This window comes from Trachypithecus francoisi, unplaced genomic scaffold, assembly GCF_009764315.1.
Source record: "Trachypithecus francoisi isolate TF-2019V2 unplaced genomic scaffold, Tfra_2.0 Lachesis_group19, whole genome shotgun sequence".
NCBI classification, from domain to species: domain Eukaryota; kingdom Metazoa; phylum Chordata; class Mammalia; order Primates; family Cercopithecidae; genus Trachypithecus; species Trachypithecus francoisi.
The window spans coordinates 27897689-27918374 of NW_022681464.1; the positions used below are offsets into that span (position 1 = coordinate 27897689).

At 38.9% G+C, this 20686-nt stretch overlaps 1 protein-coding gene across 2 annotated transcripts in view; it reads left to right on the forward strand.

The window, feature by feature from the left end:
- Positions 1–20686, forward strand: part of CDH2 (cadherin 2) — a 228624-nt gene that overhangs the window by 191656 nt on the left and 16282 nt on the right. For both annotated transcript variants that reach the window (XM_033178071.1, XM_033178072.1), the window contains 3 exons: positions 1942–2175; positions 2471–2704; positions 4609–4748. In XM_033178071.1, coding sequence (XP_033033962.1) covers positions 1942–2175; positions 2471–2704; positions 4609–4748 — 608 coding nt within the window. The remainder of the gene's footprint in view (positions 1–1941; positions 2176–2470; positions 2705–4608; positions 4749–20686) is intronic.

Genomic DNA, 20686 nt, shown 5'->3' on the forward strand with positions numbered 1-20686 from the left:
GAAGCATTTGAAACAGTGGCTGACACAAACTAACCACTCAAATAAGTATTCCTATTGTGTATTAATAGTTTCAAAACTGAAACACAACTGTATTTTAAAATATTTTCAGTATTAAACTATAAATATGACTGTTGGTATTTAATAAAAAAATAGCAGGCTTCAATTTGGTGGTTGAAGTTGGTGTTTGCAATTTTCAAATTGTAAAATATTTTGCATTGCTAAAATGTTACATACCAATACTTTAAGAATAATGTCAATGAACCTTTCTAAATCTGTATACTAAGATTTAATGAGATTACTATTTGTAGAAAATCTATGTAATGACCAACCAAAGAAATATTTCTTACCCTTTTTAATATGGGACCTCTTGTTTAAATAGTGTTGGAACTTTGTAGGAATAGCTTTTGCCATTGTACATCAAAGCATATCATTAGTACCTGTTTTATGCTTTTTTGCTGTAAACAGTGGCTTGCTTTCTACAGTGGAACTGAAAGTAATGCATCTTGAATCACTAGGTTAAGATCTAAAGAGCCATACAATTATGTGTATGTATGTATGTATATTGGTTGTGAGTTACGACCAGATTTCTCATTCACCAATAAGGATTGTTTTCTAATTGAAAAGCTTTTGATAAGAGAGAGAAGTGACCTGTTAAATGTATGTAGCTGTGATGTTTTGCAAGTGCACTTTATTTTTAGTCACAAGGCTAGATTTGGAGCCCCAGCTCTGTTCCTTAATGATTAGGCAAGCTCTTATACTCTTTATGCCTTAGTTTCATTATTGATAAATTGTTTCACTACCTACATATTCTATATGGTTGTTACAAAAGTATAGTAATATTAAATGTGATAATAAATTTCAAAGTCCCTCAAACTATTGAGCATCATAGTGGTCATGGTGGTGTTGGAATGTTGTAACAGCCACTATACGCTTCCAGTGCAACTCTCCCTGATCTTAGAACTATCATATTCCTCATAGAAATTGGTAAACATTCCTCCTTATTCCCTCCCCAGGATTGTGTATGTATGCGCACCTTCCTAGTTGCATGACCTTTGGCAGGTCGCTTAAATCTCTGGTCTTCAGTGTACAGCATTATTTATAAAATATTCATAAACATATTATATATATGTGTGTGTGAATATTTATAGTATAGCAGAAGCAAATCAAATCACTAGACTAAATTATCACACAAAGTGGTGGAGACAGCATTTTATTATCGTGGAATGAGAATGGGTTTGAGGTTAGGCCGACCCATCTTTAGTAACAACTCCACCACTTACAAGAGTGTGTGACCATGAGCAGTTTACAGACTCAGGTTCATCTGTTTAAACCTGTGTCATAGGATTACAATGAAAGAATGTACATAGAGCAGCCTAATATGATCTCAAGCAGGTAGTTGGTTGGTTAGTAAATATCATTTCTCTTCTGCATGATATTCCTTCCTGAGTTGAGGTCTGTGGTTCTGTATCACTTGTCTGTAGACTGTTTCAAGAAGTCAAAGCTGTGTTAGATCATTAAAAGCATTCTTATATTCTTTCATGCATATATATTGGTTCTCCATAAAAAGAGTAGGGTCCACAGGATCACGAGCCCTGTGTTTGCATCTCCAACATTCCTCACAGTCCTGGAGGAGCATGGTCTGTGCAAGCCCTGAATAATGGGCAGGAGGGGCAAGGAAAGTCTGGGATTCCATAGCAGGGGCATTCTTCGTCACCTTGCTCAGCTCCTGCAGAGCAGCAGTGGCAGCTCAGGGTCATTCTTTCTGGGAAGCAAGAAGGGGCTTTGTTCTGGAAATGGTCTGCCCAGATGCCATAGCAACTAAATTTTTCCAAGGTTACACAGTTATAAGGGCCAGAAGGTTAGAAGCTTTGAGAATTTCACCATAATTGAGGCTCATTGGAGAGAACTGTTCAGCATCGTTTGTGATTTTTCTCTTTTCAGGAATTCCTCCTATGAGTGGAACAGGAACGCTGCAGATCTATTTACTTGATATTAATGACAATGCCCCTCAAGTGTTACCTCAAGAGGCAGAGACTTGCGAAACTCCAGACCCCAATTCAATTAATATTACAGCACTTGATTACGACATTGATCCAAATGCTGGACCATTTGCTTTTGATCTTCCTTTATCTCCAGTGACTATTAAGAGAAATTGGACCATCACTCGGCTTAATGGTAAGAACAGGTTAATTATTTGAATATATGTGCAGTTGAGAGATTTTGAAGCCTGGCATGAAAAGTTAATTTTTATGTGCTTCGTAATCTTCTCATTATACATACTTTAAAAGCTACTTAAAGTTTAAGTAAGATATTAAAGGCCTTTACGGCCAAAAAAGTATTTAGAATGCAGCATAGTTGTAATCCACTTTATGTGTGCTGTTAGGTAGTAAATACATTCTGAACAATGCTATGTGTTTTTTTACCACTTTAAGTATTACCTATCAAACTATGTTTTTCCTTTTTCATATAGGTGATTTTGCTCAGCTTAATTTAAAGATAAAATTTCTTGAAGCTGGTATCTATGAAGTTCCCATCATAATCACAGATTCGGGTAATCCTCCCAAATCAAATATTTCCATCCTGCGCGTGAAGGTTTGCCAGTGTGACTCCAACGGGGACTGCACAGATGTGGACAGGATTGTGGGTGCAGGGCTTGGCACTGGTGCCATCATTGCCATCCTGCTCTGCATCATCATCCTGCTTAGTGAGTACTGTTACTGTCTTTTAGATTTCAGTTCTCTTGGCTTCCAGGATGTTCAGCAAAGTCATTTGTTGCTATTGCCTGGCAAAGTAGTCTAACAACTCTTTGACCTTTCAGCATTTCCTCGCCAATCATATATGGGTCGGCCAAGTCCACTTTAGAATGAAAAAACCCCAGAGCTTTGTTTCAAGCACTTGAGGTTTGCAACAAGCCTCCTCAGCATGCCTCTTCCGTGCCCTCTTCCCCTTTCTCGTGCTGATTGCTCAGGGAGCTGTAGTAAACGCTTTTCATAGGAAAAACGTTAAACAATCCCAAGTTTGAGCACTTTTCTTATGATTTGAGTATGAATTTATGGCACGTAGTTGTTGATTTAGGAAAATAAGTATATCGCTTTCCTTCACCTTCCTTCATATAAAGCACAGTCAGCAACGTGCTCCAGTCATGCGAGGATCAAGGTATTTGTTTCTGAAGGGCTGTGTAAAAGAGTGAGAGATTGCACTTCACATACAGCACGTTTGATAATAGAAATGATTACCCAGCTCAATAAATTTGTCTTTAGAGTAAGTGTAGATTAAGGAATTGCTTCTTTTGAAGGTACTTTACAATCTTTGGTTCAATGGAATGCAAAAAATTAACCACTGGAAAGTACTTTAGGAACCACTTCTAAGCAGGCAGGTTAAAAGAATAAATTGCCTGGGCCCTGTGTTTTATTGTGAAATAGCAGCAGGACTTAGTTTATTGTGTGATCATGCTATACACCAATCACTTTCTTGAAAATGTTGGCCATTTCTTTTATGTTTTCTCCATTTACAAGTGTTCTGTTAATTTAGAATTCTATCCTTTTATTCTAAGCAATTACTATAGAAGTCTAAGCATTTTTTACTTCCTGTGTGGAGACTACTTTGGCTATAATTTGAAACCTGCATGCTATTACTAATAATCCACTTGCTAGATTTAGCCCTGGAACAATAGCAAATGAGATCATGTTATCTGGCTTTAAAAGGAGGATATTTACTTTTATGGCCAATAATAAAAATGTGCTCCAATAGGAGTCATTAAATCTTTTGCTTCAGGATATAAACTGATAACCCCAGATTTTAGACAGAATTTGTGCACTCAGGGATATGTTTCCATTTCAACTGAAATGTGCCATAGATGCCAATCTTATCAAGAAAGACTTAGCTATGATGGATTATGGCAATGAAGAAGTAACTGACATTTTGAAGGAAACTGAATTGGTGCTGATATTAACATCAACTTACCGGAAAATTTATGCTTCTAGACCTGGCACAAAGTATAAAACATGAAAGTCTAATGTTTTTTCAGTGTTCAAATGAATCCCCTAGCTTTCTTAGCTGAAACATGCACTAGCCTCTGGGAGTCAAAACCTCAGAGTCCAATTCCTGACTTAGTTCCAATTTACTACCCAGGTCATCTGGGCAAACTTTGTCCTCCTAGAGAAGTGTTGTTTTCTGTGAATTTTGGAGTGTAATGATGACTGACCAACCTACATAACACAGCAAGTAACAACTTACTGCTGTTTTGTGTCTCTAGAATTTACAAGGCCCTATTAAGGACAACTATCCTTTAGCAAGCCAAAGGGAAGATAGAAAAAGTTACTGTCCCCATATGTGGATGGTAAAACTGAGAACAAGGATGATCACCTCTCAAATGAGTTTGCAGGGCACCAGGGATGGGAGCCCAGGCCTTCATACTCTAAACCCAGTGCTTCAGCCTGCTTTGTCTTGTCTCTCTTAATGTGAGGTCAGAAATATATAGTAGAGTGAAAGATGCATTACAAACCTTCAGCCTATATAAGTATAAATTATTAGTACTGAATACTGTGACTAGATAGGCCAGGCTTTAAAAATGACAATATTATGTATTTTTACTATTTTCCTACCTAGTCCTTGTGCTGATGTTTGTGGTGTGGATGAAACGCCGGGATAAAGAACGCCAGGCCAAACAACTTTTAATTGATCCAGAAGATGATGTAAGAGATAATATTTTAAAATATGATGAAGAAGGTGGAGGAGAAGAAGACCAGGTGAGCAGTGCTTTCAATCTTTAAAAATAAATTTTATGATCATATAAATTTAGTAGTGGGAAGTGTTAGTACATCAGTAAGAAAATGGTATCAGGTTTCCCTCCTGTTATCAGTCATTTGGTGAATTGTTTCCTATGTGTGTTGAATATTTCTCAATTTTTTTTCGAAGTACCAAATGTCATTGTGTTTATTTTGTAAAAGAAAAAAAAAATTAACATTGTTTCAAAGACTTTAAACCCAATTCTAGTTATATCTATGTAATGATAAATATACTGTTCTTTACAGTTTCTCTTCACTGGCTATCCAAAATATATTAAAGCATCTTCTGCTTTGGGATCTAGATAATTATATGTATGGTAGAAAACTAAGACTATTTATTCCACAAGTATTTACCAAGGAAATCCAATATTTGAGGTACTATTTTAATCCCTGAAGATACCTCCATGGGCAGAGTTAACAAATAATCTACCCTTAAGAGTCTTACATTCTTGTGAAGTATTTGAAGTTAGAGTGAACATCTAGTTCATCTTTGTATTTGTAGTGTCAGTCATAGTTCCTGGCTCGAAGTGGTTGTTCAATAGATGTCAGAATCCCTTTCTGGCCATTAAATAATGTGAGCCTATATCACTATGTGCATATGGGACTGCATACCTCTTCAAGGATGAGAATGACCATAAATGGAAAACAAAGATCTCTACTGTTCTGAAGCAACGTTTTCAATGTTATCATAGCAAACATCTATAAGCTCTGTACTACATGCCAGGCATTCTGTTAAGTACATTAGGTGCTGCTCTCTCTTAAATCCTTGAAAGTTGTGATATTAGCACTGTGAACATCTCCACTTTTGTGGTATAAACCCAAGTTTAAGGATGGTTAGATTCTACAAAATCATGCACTTAGGAAGTAATAGATGCAGAGTTTGCATGCAGGTTTCTCTGAATTCACAGCCTAAACTAACTATTCTGATAGAGTTTCTCTTGAAATTATATGGGCAGTATTAATGTAATCCATGAGAAATCACTATGACAGGTAATTCTTAGATACATTTGAAAGTCATCTAATTTCTACTGGCTAATGCAAATGTCAGGGATAATAGTCTGAAAGAGAACCTAGGATTCTTTGGTTTTGCATCAGAATCAGTAAGTTAAAATGTACTGTCTTAAGTATATATGCAGATATTATTGATAAGGCTATTAATTGAATAAAAGCAAATGTTCATGAACATATTTTTCTCTTGCTTCACTCCTTTGAGGAAATGATACATCACTTTTCATTTTACAGAGCACATTTATATCCATTATTATTTAATATTTGTGGCAGCCCCTTAGAGTTTTCCATTTTCCATTTGAAGAAAGTTGCATGATTTACTTTCAGAGTTTGTAACCCCACAGAGCCAGGACTCAAGGCCTCATATTCTGATTCCAGGTTCCGTGCTTGGTTTACAGTACCCCAGCTCTCTCATTTAGAAGAGATGCATATTTAAAGTATGTTGAAAACTTGACTCGTGTGTAAAGCCGTTTTGAATACTGACTAATTAAAGTGGCTCTATAAATATACCTTAGGGTGTTTTGCTTATAAATGTCTTTGAATATTAAAATTCATGTTTGGCTTAATTATTTAATTAATCTATTCTTTCACTCTCCTAGGCTGTTTTCAAGATCAACAAACATATATTGATCACATTCTCTCATAAGTCATCTACTTCCAGTATTTTATTTCTTATGTAATTGTGTGTACTTTACAAAGGCATAAACCTAAAACCCAGCTCAGTTAGGCTTCAGTAAAAGTAGTAATAACTGTAAGACCACCTGTAGTAACTGGATGCTGCCCAAAATTGGAGGCTCAGAGGCAAGAATCAAGAAAATTCTCGTATAGGGACTGGACCATGAGGTATTTGATGTTACCTGATCCGAGTCTTTCTCTCCTTTTCCCACCAGTCCCTTCGATAAATTGTTTAATATGGCTTTATTGTTATAGTTATATTAGGAAAGACGTACTTATTGACTTTATCCACTTAGATTGATGCTTGAGATTAAGTGGTGAAACTCACCTATTATAAGATTTGTTAACATAATTATCATAAATCTTCAGCTTCCTCTTTACCTATTCTCTGAAGCTTGTTGGGTTTTGGAAATGTTTTTTGACCCCAGCCAAACTCTTGGACATGAATGTGTTGCTTCATACCTACTTCCCCACGAGTCCAAAGACTTTTCTGGAATTTTATCTGTATTGTACTCTGGGGCTAATTTTTAAATTTGGTACCAACCTTCCTGTGGTATCTTTTTGTCTGGGTTCTTGATAGCGTATTAGTCTAGATCAAGAGCTTCCACTCATCTCTGATCCTCTGTTGTGATTTCTGCATGCAGTTCTCATTCTAGACAGTTGTGACAAAATTATATAATGGGATTTTTATGCATCTAATTTTTAACCTCATAACACAATAAAATATGTGATGTAGGAGTGCCACACCAAGGCTCTTTCTCCTCTATCTCTAAACCAGTTCATGAAATCCATTCATTTATCTTCATTTCCAAGGCCTCTACCTTCACTTACCTCCATCCTACAACAGATTCCTAAACGGTGTCTTCTCTGTGCTTTGACATTCCAATCCACCCTTTGGAACTTCTTCCTTAGCATGACAGCTCTTCAGCGCTGCACCCCACCTTTGGTTTACCCCCTCGTATACTAGATAAAAACCCATGAGAAAGAGTCAGTGGTGGGTGCAGACTCCCTCAGGATGTGAATTCATCAAGCCTGTTGATTCACGGCGACTTCAGCTTCCTTCAAAGTTTGGGTGATTTATCCGTATGTTTTTTAAAGGCAGAGTTCTGTCTTCTTCCTCTCACTCCTCCTTCAGGGATAAAGGCAGCTGTGAGTCTTCTCCTAGAAAGGGCTTGTCTGATTCTATATTTTCATTCAGTTAGGCTTTATTTTGTTCTCTCCTATCTTGTGGTTTCAAAAAGCTTTGGTTGGGAAGTTAGCTGATTTGTTCTTGGCATTAGAGTTTGAATAATGGTCTCGTGACTTTATCCCAACCAGAAGCAGATGCTTTCTATAGGGTTAAGAGTGTAACTATGACTCACACCAACAAAGAACATTTCCAGCACCCTAGAAGCTTCCCTTGGACCCACAAACAGGTGGTTTGCCCTCTGTCCAAAGTAACCACTCTTTTTATTTCTGTCACCATAGATTAGCATTCCCTGGTTTTGAATTTTATGTAAATAGATATCAAACAGTGGGCACTCTATGCATCTGGCTTCTGTTACTCAACATTATACCTGTGAGATTTGTGTGTAGAAGTAGTTCATTTTTGTCACTGCTGAATAGTATTCTGTTGTAAGAATTAACTACATTTTATGTATCCATCCTACTTCACTGAGGCACTTGAGGTTTTCCAATTGGGTTATTATGAATAAAACTGTTATGAACATTTGCCTGCATATGTTCTGGTGCATTTTCTGGTGTGTGCACAGGAGTTGAATGTCTGGGCCACGGAGTGTGCATATGTGCAGCTCGACTACAGTCCTGTACGTTTTCCAAAGTGATTGTACAGTTGACACCTCCCTTCCCCACTGTGGTACATGAAAGTTCCAATTGCTCCACATCCTCTTTCTCACTTAGCTCTTGGATCTTTTTCAGTCTTTTAAAATTTAGGCCACATTGATGATGTATGTCTCTTTATTTAATTGGGCTATTCCTACCTATGGTTTTACCCTTTTGACATTTTATTTCATGAAGTTTGTTCAGCCTGTTTGTCTACTTTTCTGTTGGGTCGTCTGTCTTTTTCTTACTGACTTGTAGGAGGTTCTTATAGATTATAGATACGTGTTCCTTGTCAGATAAATATATTGTAAATATCTTCTCTCGTTCTGTAGCTTTTTAATTCTCTTAATGGGTTTTTAGGTGAACAGAATTTTTTTATTTTTTATGTTGTCCAGTTAATAATTTTTTTTTTCCATTATGGTTAGTGCTCATGTTTCTATTTAAAAACTTTGAGTAGGGCACAGTGGTTCATACCTATAATCTCAGGACTTTGGGAGGCTGACGCAGGAGGATCACTTAAGCCTACAAATTCAAGACCAGCCTGGGCAACATAGTAAGACCACATTTCTTTTAAAAAAAAAAAAAAATGTTAATTAGCCAGGCATGGTAGCTCATACCTGTAGGCCCAGCTACTTGGGCGACTGAGGTAGGAGGACTGCCTGAACCTGGGAGGTCGAGGCTGCAGTGAGCTATGATTATGCCATTGAACTCCAGAGCCTGGGCCACAGAGAGAGACCCTGACTCAGAAAAATAATAATGAGAAAATAAAACTTCTACCCCAAGGTAGTGAATCCTCCCCAACTATATATATTATTTTCTTGAAGCTACATTGTTTTACCTATCATATTAAGTCCATAATTTATCTGTAATTGATTTTTCATTTGGTTAAGACATGGGTCAGGACTTCTTCATTTTCTTTATGAATATCCAGCACCCTTCAGTAAAAAGATGCATTGCAGTGCTACATTGCCATAAAGCAGGTGCTGTGTGTGCAGCTTTGTGGGTTAGCTTCCTGCTGTTCTCTGCGATACTACCTGTTCTGTCTGTTCTTGAGTCAATCCCATGTTGTTTTAATTACTGTAGCTTTCTAGGGTCTTGAAACCAATAGGGTAAGTTTTCTGACTATATTCTGCAAGGTTTGTTTGTTTGTTTTTAGATTTTTGGTGGATTCTGTTTTACTTTTTCCTTAAGAAAAATAAACCATTTATTTATCTTATTTCTTAAGTGTATTTACTGCAAGTACTCCACTTTCTAAATAGATGTTATTACTCTAAATCTTAAAATCATGGTCAGTTCCTGAGAAGTTCAGCAGTATGAAATATACTGTGTTCTATTTTCCATAATTTACATGTGGCTTCCTGTTAGAAATTCTGTTTCTTTGTAGTGTGAAGTAAGAATTTTTGGCAATCGAATCTAATTCGTAATTTTTATTTTTTTGAAGATACTATCTTTCTACAGTAATAGGCCTTGGAAATGGGACTGGTGCCATGCTGCGTTCTGGACAAGTTTTCATCGATCTTTATTATCCATAGCTGTTTTTTTATGGAGCCTGTGTGTTACCTTCAGGTGTGAATGGCTGGTGATGACCAGTGCTGGTCTGGTCTGCTTCATGTCTTAGCTGGACAGTCTTTAAAGAATCATTTTTGCTGTTTCTGAATAGTATTCCATTGTAAACTGAACCACATGTTGTTTATCGAGCTTTAAAAGTTGCGTAGATCTCTGAGATCAGTTTAAGTATTTGCTGGATGCCAGGTAATGACTGTGTTTACAGCAAGGCAGGTCTGTACAGCAGTCTCCAGAAAATTAGCTTGAAACTGGCTCAGCTAAGATTCGTCTTCTTCCTGCCAAGACAAAGTATCCATACCAGCAGCTAACTGATTACAAAGAAAACAAAGCAAAATAGTCTCTTACAAGGGTAGTTCTTATCGTCCCTTTGATTAGATTCTCTATCTGTATAAGTTCTATGTCAAGGTACAGTTTGCTAATTTCTTTAACAAAATAACTAAGAGGGACCTAATAGGAGAAAACAAAACAAAAAAAACTACCGCAATACCTGTTTTTCTTACCTTGTGTATAACAGAGATTTATTAGAGTTTGTGGAACTTCTGCTGTGGCTTAGATTGTCAGGAGGCTAGGTTGGGCCCATATTTGAAACTAGCATTAGATGAGTTCTGATGAGAGTGTTATCTCCACACAGGGCTGTTAGCGGTTGAACAGACACTTTTAGTATCATATCTAATCTCTCTTCAGAGGGTGAAGTTCTTTCTTTATCTGCCTCACTGCTATAGTCAGCAGGGCTTTTTTGCTGGTTAGTAAGGCATGTTTAATTACCCGCATTAGTAAATGTCCTTCAGTGCCCTTTTGGCCAATGGGGTTGGTTGCAGATGCTGTATCGCTTTCCATGATCTTTGTATCAAGTTCCTTCCATATCAGCATCACTTATAAAATCACGGTGAATGTACAATATAGCCGATATCTCACTTTCCCTGGGGCCATCCCCTTTCAGCTCCAGAATAAGAAACAGAAACCGTTAGCCTTCTGCTTTTTAAGGCTTAGACTTAATTACAAACATTTATCGAGTGTGTATAAACGGTGCTCAGTAACTGGTACTCACTTGAAACCTCTACCTACATCACCTGACACAATGCAGTTTCATTCTCTATACTAATAGCAAAAGCTGTTATTTGGTGTACCCCATGTGTTAGGCACTGTACTAAGTACGTTATTTTGTTATTGAAATATACTTTAGTTCATTTGTCCTTCACAGTAGTCCAGTAAAATAGATGTATATTGTTAGAAAGTAGCAAAGTGAGGATTAAATCTTTGTCTGCCTCAGTGCAAAGAAAATGGTGTCTACCATATCTTACACCATCCTTGGCAAAGCTCATGTTCAACCAGGCAACTAAAATACTGCCTTTTGGAATGCCGTGCAAATTTGTCAGAAGGCTCTCCTGTCCTTGAAGCAGAACTGAAACATCCAGCAACTTCCTGTGCTTTCAGAATTTGATTTGAAACATTAACCATTCCCAAGGCCTTGGGCTGATGTGGGAACTCATAATCTATGAAAAGAGGTGCTGCTATTCATCTTGGCTGGGGTCACAAATGATAATTGATAGAAACTGGAACCCTTCAGACCATGAGTTCTGACTCAGGGAGCAATGCCAGCCTCAGATAGAGGCAGGAGGCAGAGAAACTCTAGGCAGACAGGGATGGTCCTTGGCAAAGCCCCGCCTTAAAGCTGAAAAGCCTGGAACCCGTAGCCCAAAGTGAGAACTTCAGTCCCTGTTTGCCTGCTCTCTCACGATTGGTTTCTTCTAAATAATGCGTTTTTACCAATCAAATGTTACCTTTTCCAAAACTACCTATGGGCTGCCCTGCCCCCCATCCTGTACCTATAAAGACCCCAGACTCAGCTGGTAGAAGAGAGAAGCAGCTGGATGTCAGAGAGAGGCATCTGACTGCAGAGGAGAGGGGCAGAGAGGTGACTTGACTTCAGGGAAGAGCAACCCATCCTTCCCATCCCCTTTCCAGCTCCCCTCTCCGCTGAGAGCTGCTTTCATCACTCAATAAAATTCTCCACAATCACCATCCTTCAGTTTGTCGCATGACCTCATTCTTCTTGGGTACCAGACAAGAATTCGAGACCCACCAAGTGTAGGTACCCAAAAGGCTGTCACACGGGCCCTTTGCCCACACTGGCAGAGGGCAGCCACCTCATGCGATGAGGCAAATGGCCGACTAAGCTGATGACACACTGCTGTTTTCAGATGGCAGAGCTAAGAGAACATTGTAACACGTCCTCTGGGGCCTTGGGGTGGCAGGCACCCCCACCTAGATGCCACCACGGCCTGCACGGAGTTTGCTCCTGCCAGTGCCAAGGTGGCTGGCTGGTTCCCGCACTCCCTGGCCTGTGCACTCCCTCCTACAAGGGAGTGAACACAGCATGCTGAGTAAATGGGGCACCCCTGTCATGAGTCCCACAAAGGGGTCAAGAAAATATCCTGCAGCCGGGTACGGTGGCTCACGCCTGTAATCCCAGCACTCTGGGAGACCGACGCAGGCGGATCACGAGGTCAGGAGATCGAGACCATCCTGGCTAACACAGTGTAACCCCGTCTCTACTAAAACATACAAAAAATTAGCTGAGTGTGGGAGCGGGCACCTGTGGTTCCAGCTACTCAGGAGGCTGAGGCAGGAGAATGGCTTGAACCTGGGAGACGGAGCTTGCAGTGAGCCGAAATCGCACCACTGCACTCCAGCCTGGGTGATAGAGCGAGACTCCATCTCAAAAATAAAAAAGAAAATATGCTGCATCAAAGGGATGAGGACTTTTCTCTCAGGCAGAGTTAACTCATGAGAGACTGAAGCTGATGCTGGGCAAAGGAGGCTGTGACAGTAAGGCTGGGTGGCTGTTTAAAGATTCCACATCAGTTTTCTCTTGATCACTCTTGGGTTCTTGGCCCTTGTGATCCACCATGTCTCAGCTTCTCATACTCAAGTCTGTTGCTGACTGGAGCATGACAACTGGCTCCATTTTCTTCTCAGTCTCTCCAGACAAGGCCCAGCACCTCTTAGGCTCAGAGAACACTGTATAGGTTTCACATGCCAGGACTGAGAGGACTCTGCCTGAATTCCAAAATGTGTTTTTTTAAGTTTTAGAGACTGACCAGGCCTGGTTCATTGGTGGTTTTTTTGTTTTGTTTTGTTTTGTTTTGTTTTAATCTGAGATGGTACTGAACTCTCAAAGAAAGTAGTTCAGGCTGCTATAACAAAATTCCATAAACTGTGTAGCTTATAAATAAGAAATTTATTTCTTACAGTTCTAGATGCTGGGAAGTCCAAGATCAAGGCACCAGTAGATTCAGTGTCTGGTGAGAGCTTACTCTATGCTTCATGTAAGGCACCTTTCTTGCTGTGTCCTCGTACAATGAAAGGAGCAAACCTTCTTGGTATTCTTTATAATGGCACTAGTCCCACTCATGAAGTCTCCACCCTCATGACCTAATCACTTTGTAAAGGCCCCACCTCTTAATACTATTGTATTGGGAATTCAGGTTCAATATGTGAATTTAGTGGGTGACACACATTCAGACCATAGCAATACCTCATACCAACCCCTATGTTTTGGGGGACATGTCTGGAAGATGGATTCTGTATCACTTTAAAGTAGCATTTTATAAACTGAGAATCTGTTCACACATAGTCCATGACTATGTTTTCTTTAGCTTGCAGAATTAAAAATGGAAAATATTCACGTAAAATTCTTGTTTCCTAATCCTTTCAAAAACGCAGAAAGATCTGGAAACATGGCCTGCATTTTGACATGACAATTGTTGGTTACTAAATAGAGATTTTCCCTCTTTAAGCAGGACAGTCATGTTCCAGTACTTTTTTCTTTGTACCAGACCAGCTTTACTGATGCATGTTATCAGCCCATTCTTCATAGATTCTTATTTTGGAGACTCTGATTGAATTATACAATAATAAATAAGTCTTGGATTAACAAAAACAGATTTATACAAAAAGAAGGTAATTTTCTAAGATAGTTTTATATTGCTTAAAGAAGAGAGACAGAAAGAGAAAGAGAGAAGTAGCCACACAAATATATTTAGCCAAAGGTATTAGTTAAAATAGGCTGGCTGCTGTAACAGACTGTAAAATTTCAGTGACCTAAGTCTAGTTGAAAATGTATTTATTGCTTTCTTAGCAGTAACTGGGTTTCAGGTCGTGGGCATTTGGGATGGAGAAAGGAGGTCTGCTCCTCTCCACACAGTCATTCAGGGACCTAAGTGCCAGAGGCTCTCCCATCTTTCACATGTGACTTCCAGGATCACCCTAGCCTTAAATCCATGCAATCACTATATGACAACAGGGCACAGAGGATGATTTTTGGGAGATTTTTATGGGCCAGGCCTAGAAGTGGCACACGTTCCTTCCACTGCTAATGACCTGGGAAATAACCTTCAGCAATGTGCCTAGCAAGAAGAATAAATGGTCTCAGTGATAAGCTGGAAGTCTTAACATACCCAGGTTAGGTACTTGAATTTAGAGAATCTTTTTGGAGATTCTCTGAGAACCCTTTTTACCCCACCCACAATGGGTTGCATTGTTCTGACCAATCCAGGTATGTTACAGGGAAGTAGGTCCCTTGGCACAAAGGAGATACAGTAGGCACAGCTCATGAAACACAATACTGTATAGACATGAGAAACGGAATGTAAGGTTCACTAAAAACAAGGGAAGGAAGCTTTCCTTTATCTGAAGAGAGCTTCTAGTACTTTCTGTGATACTAAAGTCTTCTTGATCAGGATCCAGCACTGGCACATATAAGGAATCACATACAATTTCAGAATAAAGGGAATTATAATAGGAGTGCCTCTTAGTGGCCTAGGTTTTTAGAACCTAGAAGATCTAGATGTAATTGCCATATGAGTGTCCATTGACTTTTTTTCAGTGAAGTTGATTTTTTTACGTGATTTGTGGAAATTAGCTTCAGTATTGATGTAGATGAGATCCCTAGAGTCTTTTGGTGACACAGAAAACACATTCCGCTGAGTCCAAGTGCCTGAGATGGGGTAAGAACCCACAGTTCCTATGACCTGGGGTTTGGCTTTTAGGATTGGGAACTTCAAGGGTTGACGATTTAGTTTCTTCTGTCATTACCCCTCCACTTTGCATTTTGAACTGCCTGTACTTGCACACATATACCACTCTTTCACACTTTTTTAACGTAGTCCATTTCTTCACCAGAATTAGCCATCAAGATTCATCGCAAGACATCTTGTCTTGGAGTACCAGGCTGAATCGAGTGTCTCCGCTCTGTGCCCCCACAGCATTCCCTGTCTACCTCTATTTTGAGCTTTTATGTCCACTGCTTGTCCTGACCTTAAGCTCTGTAAGGCACGGATTTGTCATACTTATTTTTTATTTCTAGGACAGTTGGCACCTGGCAACACTCATAGAATGTTAGTTGAACTGCTCTGGTCCCTCTTCCTGAATTTCTAACTTAGTTTGCAACTCTATCTGTGGCTTAATTGAACCAGTACACTCACGATAACTTCACTGTCATCCTTAGAGATGTCTGATGTCTTCAGGAAATGATGATAGCATTCATAAATGCTAGCATTGTTGCATACTTGTTCTGTGTCAGGAACTGTGCTACTCTCTTAGTTTGCATGTCCTTTATAATGTTCCTGATGACTCCATGAAGCAGACACTGCTATTAGTCCGGTTTTCAAACCTAGGTCTGGTGACTCGAGAGTTCAAGCTCTCATGCACTGTGATAGAGGTCGTATGATAGATATTTTATTTAGTCTCACTGGTCTGTAGCAGGCAGGAGGTGTTACTGGCTTGGACCAGTACAACTAGGCTTATTAGATGACCCCTGGTAATATGACTTTAGAAGACGTAAGGGTAATCAATTGATTAAGCTTGCAGAATTGGGCACATTTTGACATTAACAAAGTTAAAATCTGAAGAAGCATTCTAAGCAGCCAAATTATTTAAAAAATTCTGAGTATACAGTCTGGAGCTAAATCTAAAGTCCAGGCAGGATGCCTAGACAGAAGGATGGGGCACAGGTACAGGAAAGCCACTTGAGAACAAACCAGGTTCTTTTCTGAGTCAAGAAATCTCTTCTTGAGCCAGGGAATCTCTGCGGACTTCTGCCAGTCTCAGGAACCAGACCTAATGTGGGCAATCAAGCCCAACTATCTGACTTTAAGTTGAGAATGAAGCTGTATAATCTAACCATGGTATATTTGATTGCTTGAAATAATTGCTTTATAAATTTATTCTGCCTTATAAGCAAACTTAACAGATGGCTGAATCTGGACATAACTGTGGAGACCACTTTCAACACTTTTATTGTTGGCTAAAGCATGCTCTGTTAATGATGTTCCCAAGTTATTCATACATTTTTACTGACCTGCAAACACTATTATATATTAGTTATTGAGAGAATTCTGATTGCAGAAAAGGAAAGTTTCACTAGGGATTGGGTTAGCACATTGTCACTCCCTTTTTGCATGCCATTCTCCAAACACTTGTGGCCAGGGTGCACATTAGTAGGCTGTAAAAGCATGTGTTCTGAACTGGTCAGTGCCCATTCCCTCCCACTTATTAAATACTTTCACTGTGCACATGATTTGCATATGACTTTTCCTTTGTCATTCCTGTCACTTCATGCAAATGACACAGTATTTTATATAAATCATTTTAATATTTAATCTTCCTGGCTAATTACAAATTTTCTGTATTTAGTTTTAGGGAAATGGAAAGTTATTGATATTCTGGTAATAACAGTGATAAAGATTTGAACAAGCATGTATTAGTACTATGCAAAAAAAAAAAAAAAAAAAAAAAACTAACATACAAAACTGCTATAGGCCAGTGTTCTAGCAACTACCAAATCCACCAGCTATTTTTTTTCTTCTTCTTCTTCTTTTTGAGACTGAGTCTCGCTCTGTCACCCAGGCTGGAGTGCAGTGGTGTAATCTTGGCTCACTGCAATCTCTGCCTCCCAGGTTCAAGCAATTCTCCTGCCTCAGCCTCTTGAGTAGCTGGGATTACAGGTGTGCACCACCACGTGCGGCTAATTTTTGTATTTTTAGTAGAGATGGGGTTTCACCCTGTTGGTCAGGCTGGTCTCAAACTCCTGACCTCGTGATCCACCCTCCTCAGCCTCCCAAAGTGGCTGGGATTACAGGCGTGAGCCGCCACGCCCAGCCTACACATAGACTTCTGCCTCAGCCTCCCACCTGTTTTTATAAATAAAGTTTTACTGGAGCATGGCCATGCACCATACCCATTGATGCCCATTTTTTGTGTATTATCTATGACTACTTTTATGCTGCAGCAACAGCAGAGTTGAAACATTGTGACATGGACTATCTGGCCCCAAAAGCCTAATATATTAATATTTACTATCTAGACCCTACAGGAAAAGATTGTTGAACCTTGTTATAGACGTATTTAATCAATGGCATTCTCATTGGCTTTTTTGTCTAAAAGTTGAATACTATTAAGGTTAGCATGGGAAGTTTATGTAATCTGCTCAAGGTCACACAGTCAAAATATGATGGAGCCAGGATTTGAATCAAGGATTTTAAAAAATCAAATACTTGACTCCCTTTGCAGTATTTACTTTATGTGTACATTTATCCTAAAACAAAGAATATTCTTGAGGACATTTCAAAATGATGTGTCATAAACTAGGGACGGATTCATGCTCTGCCACCATATTCTCAACCAAATGTTGTCATCTCTTTATTACCTATTTTTATGTTTTCTCTGAGATGAATTAATAGGTCATGCTGAGATAGAGTGGCTTTGATCTCTATCCAAGTGGTCACGTTTTTTGTTGTTTGCAAGAAGAAATTGGAGCTTGAGGTGAAAACATGGAACCCAACATGCATTTAGATGGCTGTACTTTTGTCTCCCAAGACAGACAGTGGCTTGGAAAGGTTAAGAAATGTGTTTCTCTTTATAGGAATGTAACTGGATTGCATCAAAACAATGGGAAATTATTTCATATTTCAAGTGCTCCATCTTTCTGAAGCCCTGTTCCTCCGCATATCTGCATCCTCCCTTCTTCCAGCGGTACTTCCTTCATAGCTTCTTACACCTTCACTTTCCATATTTTTTGTAACAGTTTAGATATTATATTCAGCTTTCATTGTAATTTTTTTATTATTATTTTGTTGAGACAGAGTTTCACTGTTGTCGCCCAGGCCGGAGTGCAATGGCACGATCTTCACTCACTGCAACCTCTGCCTCCCAGCTTCTAGCGAGTCTGCTGCCTCAGCCTCCTGAGTAGCTGGGACTACAGGCACCTAATTTTTGTATTTTTAGTAGAGACAGGGTTTCACCATGTTGGCCAGGCTGGTCTCCAACTCCTGACCTCAAGTGATCCACCCGCCTCAGCCTCCCAAAGAGCTGGGATTACAGGCGTGAGCTGCCACACTTGGCCAAGCTTTCATTGTTTTTAAATGTGTCCTGTTAAAAGACATTAGACTAAAGGCTCTATGATGTTAGTAACTGAGTCTGTTTCCCAAGAGAGACTCCTCTTATGAAAGAATTTGCGGAATCAAATCTAATTGAAGTGTGTATATGCCACATGTTCCTAAAAGAATAAGCCATAATTTTACAACAGGAAATAAGTTGTGATAGGATTTCAACAGTCGCAGTTTCTAAAATAGAAGTGTAATTTTACATCAAAGAGTGAACCTATACCTCTTTCATAATTCTGAAAACAGGTAGCATTTTAAAGGAAACTGACATGTCAGCATTAACAGTAAGCCACAGGGGCAGAAACAATGACTGTTCCCTTTTAGTGGGGACTCAGTCCTCTCCCTTGTGGGAAGTAGAAAACTGGCTACCAGTAAGATTAAAATGTATGTGAAGAGAGAGAACAGAGATCCTTCATCTGTACACTGAAAGTTCCCAAGTTATTTTATTTCTATTAGGTTTATGGTTCAATCCAGAAAAAGCTTTTAGCAAATCTGTTATTGCGGGTGTGAGGGGGAGGGGCTTTAATAATCTGTAGAATCTACTGAGTTTTCCACATCATTGGACCTGTGAAGATAGTTACCGTCATAACGATATTTCACTGGGGAAGAAAATCAGGTTGTAATGTAATTTACATAAAGCTTGCACAGGTATATTTGACTTACTTGTCAGCAGTTGTATGGTAATATGTTGACACCTTATCATTATTTTATTCAATTATTTTAATGCCAGGAGCTGTAGAGGGTGAGAGAATGATGTTTTTCTCTCCCACCTTCCATGTCTTACTGTGTCCGAAGTTTCTTGCCTGTGCCACAGTCAGCTTTTTTCTGGATACTTTTTTTTTTCCTTCAGGATTTTGTCCATTTACTTCCATGTGAGTATTTTAATTTCTCTCAGTCACTCAGTCTTGAAACATTTTTAATGTTTACCTTATCTATATGGGGATTTTAAAGTCATTTGCCTTTGCAACTATAAAAGGAAAATGTTCCACTTGTACCAGCCCATGCCTAAGAGATAGCAAAACTGGTATGTTTCATCACTGGTTCTAACCAGTGGAGGTTGATAAAGGCCCGTGAACTTTGAGTGTCCACCCCTCTTCTCCATATATCAGACTCTTACTTGACCTAAGTGAGGACTCCTTCCTGCCTAAACAACAGTCAGTCGTATTTTAACCAACTGTGCACAGACGGAATAACTCATTCTGTTCTATGCAGAGTGCTGGCGCCCAGTGCCTGATGAGCAGAACCATCTTGAAGTCCCCCTCCCAGCACTTCACACCCCAGATGTTTTCCTCGTCAGTAAACTCTTTGGTGCATTTCTTCACTGGCAAGTGACAAAAAGATGCAGCTTTTTGATTATTTATTTTGCTTGCCCTGGTGGGCTCTGTGTTATCCTTTGACATGCTTAAGTGAGTCTGTGACCCTTGGTCAAATTATTAACCTCCTGAGCTACAGTAATCAATAGAGTGGGAACAATAACACCCACTTAGAAGGGTTTTTGTTTGTATTATGTGCAATACCACATGAGAAGGCACCTAACGGAATTCCTGACAGATGATGAGCACCACATAAAGGTTGCTTGCTTGCTTGCTTGCTCTCAGACCTACCTGAAAATGACATCTGGCACCCAGTAGGCATTCCATATATCCTGGTGGGATGGTAAATGAGTGAGTGTTTGCATTACTCCCTGAAATGGGCTAACTGTATAATTCTATAGATTCTACATGCAATGTAGTTTTTGGAAATATTTGCCTGGGATTCCAGAATTTCAGTTGATACTGATGCAGCGTTTTATTTTATTGTAGCATAACCAAATGCTCTGAGTTAAACGTGTTGTATCATTTTCCAAACTAATTATAAATCATTGCGAGTCATGCTAACTTCTTACTAACTCCCTCAGAACTGTGTCACCTTTAAGACATTTTAAATCATAGACCAAAAAAATTTTAAGTTACTTGCAGTGTTAATATTATCAAAACCCAAATTCTATGCCTACTTTTAATTATGATTGCCAATTAACACACATTCCAAACATTAAAATGAATTTAAAAAGAGATTTTTCTTGGCCTTCGTTTGAAAATTAAATTTCTTTGGGAAGTTAACATTGTAAAGGTTGGCAATCATAAGAGAATTTTCAGACCCACTCTTTGTCTAGAGTTTTAGGAACCAAATAAAGATGTCTTTTTGGATTGTTTATAATCTTCAGGAGTAAGGCCATGAACCCAATGACATTGAGAAGATTTTTGGTCTTTGTAAGTCTCTTTATAATTCTCATCCTACATGTTGTCATTTGTGTGTTTATGTATATCATTATGGGATTGTAAAGATGTATAATTAGGGAGGTTTTTTATCAAAAGGTCTAAAATTAGACTCTCAGGTCAGGACTTT